The sequence below is a fragment of the Drosophila persimilis genome, unplaced genomic scaffold, assembly GCF_003286085.1.
Source record: "Drosophila persimilis strain 14011-0111.01,24,50 unplaced genomic scaffold, DperRS2 tig00001355-arrow-arrow-pilon, whole genome shotgun sequence".
Classification (NCBI taxonomy): domain Eukaryota; kingdom Metazoa; phylum Arthropoda; class Insecta; order Diptera; family Drosophilidae; genus Drosophila; species Drosophila persimilis.
Window position 1 is genome coordinate 97,040 of NW_020825472.1, and position 2,291 is coordinate 99,330.

The window sequence follows — 2,291 nt, forward strand, 5'->3', positions numbered from 1 at the left end:
ACGCGGTGATTTTTAGTTTTGTTTTGTTTAATTATTTGTACACACGTCGCGGTCAATTTGGCAATTTAGCTGCAGCACATATGCATGTACATGTATGTATGTATGTATAATAGATTTTGGCTATTTATCTTTTCTCCACTGTGTCACTGTCACTTTTTGCCTTCCACTTGAATTAATATGTACGTTTAAATTTCAAGTCCACCCGGGGGCGCCATGAAATTTTAGAATAGTTTTTCTAAATAACGATACCGAAATTTCTTGGGTGACTGCAATTTTTTATTTTAATACGACGAAAGAAAAGGGGTGCGTGCGTTCGATTTCATGGATTTTTCTCGACTTCTTTTATATATTAAAACAATTTCTTCTATGCCTACCTTACCTACGGTGGCAAAGCGGGGCGAATTCGCCAAGAGCGAGAGAGCGAGCTTTTATTGCGCTCCCGCTTTACCCTAGCATAACTTACACTAGACTTCATGAAATACTATCCTAATAACAATTATTATCATCCAAATGGCGCTACACTCGCCATTGTGCGTCGTTTAACTTCTTGATTTTGTATTGCTGTGACGAAACGAATAAATGTCTAATTATGTCTAATCACACGAAAACACTAAAAACATGTGAGCTCTTTCAGAGCAGAGGTTTTCGTTTGGTCTCGCGTCGAGTCGAGTGCTCGTAGACCTCAAAACTGCTACTGCTACGTCCATCACCAGTGCCTTGAAATTGCCATTACGAAGTGAACGTATGATCTTGAAACTGTAAAACCTGGCACACGTACACTTTTCCGGAGAGTAAAACTTGACTTGAACATAAAACTTTGAATAATAGTCGATGCGGACGAGGAAATCGGAGCACGAATCGTCGAAACATGAGCGACAGACGAGGACTCATCTTGGACCCAAACTCTATGGGGCTGTCCAATCCGGATACTCCCACGAGCTCGGGACAGCAGACGTCTCAGCAGTCGGTACAGGTGCAGCTGGCGCTGAAGGATCAGCAAAGCCAAAAGGCTCTACAGCAAGACACAGGAAATGTCGAAAATCAATCCGGTGTCTTCACGGACTACAGCAACCAAGACCACTCCAGGTGCAATGCTCGCACTGAGCCCATAGCTACGGAGTACTTTCACCGTCTGGTGGACCAACTGCCTGAGGCACACGACATGAGCGCTCAGATGAATCTGCAGCTGAACAAGACATTCCTAAAACGGCTGGACGAGATCGACGGCCTCAATTTTCCGAGCGGAGATTCAAAGGTGAGTGCCTACACAATCCACCCCAGAGGCGACGACTCAATGCCTAACCCCAATCTTTGTTGGATTGCCTCCCACTCCAGCTGCGCCTGATCACTTTTCAAGAGTGGGTGGACGTCCTACTAAATGTCAACAGCGTCATGTTCACCAACTTGTCAGCAATTAAAGGGGAGGCATACGGCAAGATCATGGACCGCGTTCAGTCGGTCAGTGGGGAGCAACAGCAGACGCTGGACGAAAACCGAAAGCTGCGCAAGGACTTATGCGCAATCATAAAGCTCCTACAGAATGCCTATCACCGGAACATTTGGGACACGGACAGCCTTTCACTGGAAACCCTGACTGTTAACCAGATTCTGGGAATAACCCACATGCAGCGTAATCCGGAGAGCGTCAGTGAAATTGTAAGATATACAGCATTTAAAAAATCAGGTTGCTTCTCTCAATCGTTGTCTACTTCCTCCATAGAGCGATAGTGAATGCGGCCGATGAAGATAACCTGTTTCGTCTTCCGTTACTACCGATGTTGTTTTTATCTAAATTATATTAATAAAATTAAGATTTATATTGTTCAGTAGCGTTTCTTGCGATAAATTTAATAATACTCATCTCATTGATTCTCTCAACTCATTCTCGTTTTAAAAACGGCGCTCATCGTTTTCGGATCCTGACCTTGTATCACGCTCATCAATTTGTTAGATATCCTCAAACGAGGGGGACCTTTTTATACCCGATACTCAAAATGAGTATTGGGGTATATTAGATTTGTGGTAAAAGTGGATGTGTGTAACGTCCAGAAGGAATCGTTTCCGACCTCATAAAGTATATATATTCTTGATCAGCATCAATAGCCGAGTCGATTGAGCCATGTCTGTCTGTCCGTCTGTCCGTCCGTCCGTCTGTCCGTCTGTCCGTCCCCTTCAGCGCCTAGTGCTCAAAGACTATAAGAGCTACAGCAACGATGTTTTGGATCCAGACTTCTGTGATATGTCACTGCTACAAAAATATTTCAAAACTTTGCCGCCCACTTCCGCCCCCA

At 44.2% G+C, this 2,291-nt stretch overlaps 1 protein-coding gene across 1 annotated transcript; it reads left to right on the forward strand.

Moving 5' to 3' along the window:
• The first annotated feature begins 793 nt into the window (after positions 1-793).
• On the forward strand, positions 794-1,777 carry LOC6604233. Its single transcript, XM_026994195.1, has 3 exons — positions 794-1,255; positions 1,336-1,656; positions 1,721-1,777. The coding sequence occupies exons 1-3, from the start codon at positions 869-871 to the stop codon at positions 1,742-1,744; spliced, it is 732 nt and encodes a 243-aa protein (XP_026849996.1). The 5' UTR covers positions 794-868; the 3' UTR covers positions 1,745-1,777.
• Positions 1,778-2,291: the final 514 nt, after the last annotated feature.

Coding starts and splice junctions, on each gene's coding strand:
- LOC6604233 (XM_026994195.1), top strand. CDS start 869: ATGAGCGACAGACGAGGACTCATCTTGGACCCAAACTCTATGGGGCTG. Junction 1,256..1,335: donor TTCCGAGCGGAGATTCAAAG/GTGAGTGCCTAC, acceptor CTCCCACTCCAG/CTGCGCCTGATCACTTTTCA. Junction 1,657..1,720: donor CGGAGAGCGTCAGTGAAATT/GTAAGATATACA, acceptor CTTCCTCCATAG/AGCGATAGTGAATGCGGCCG.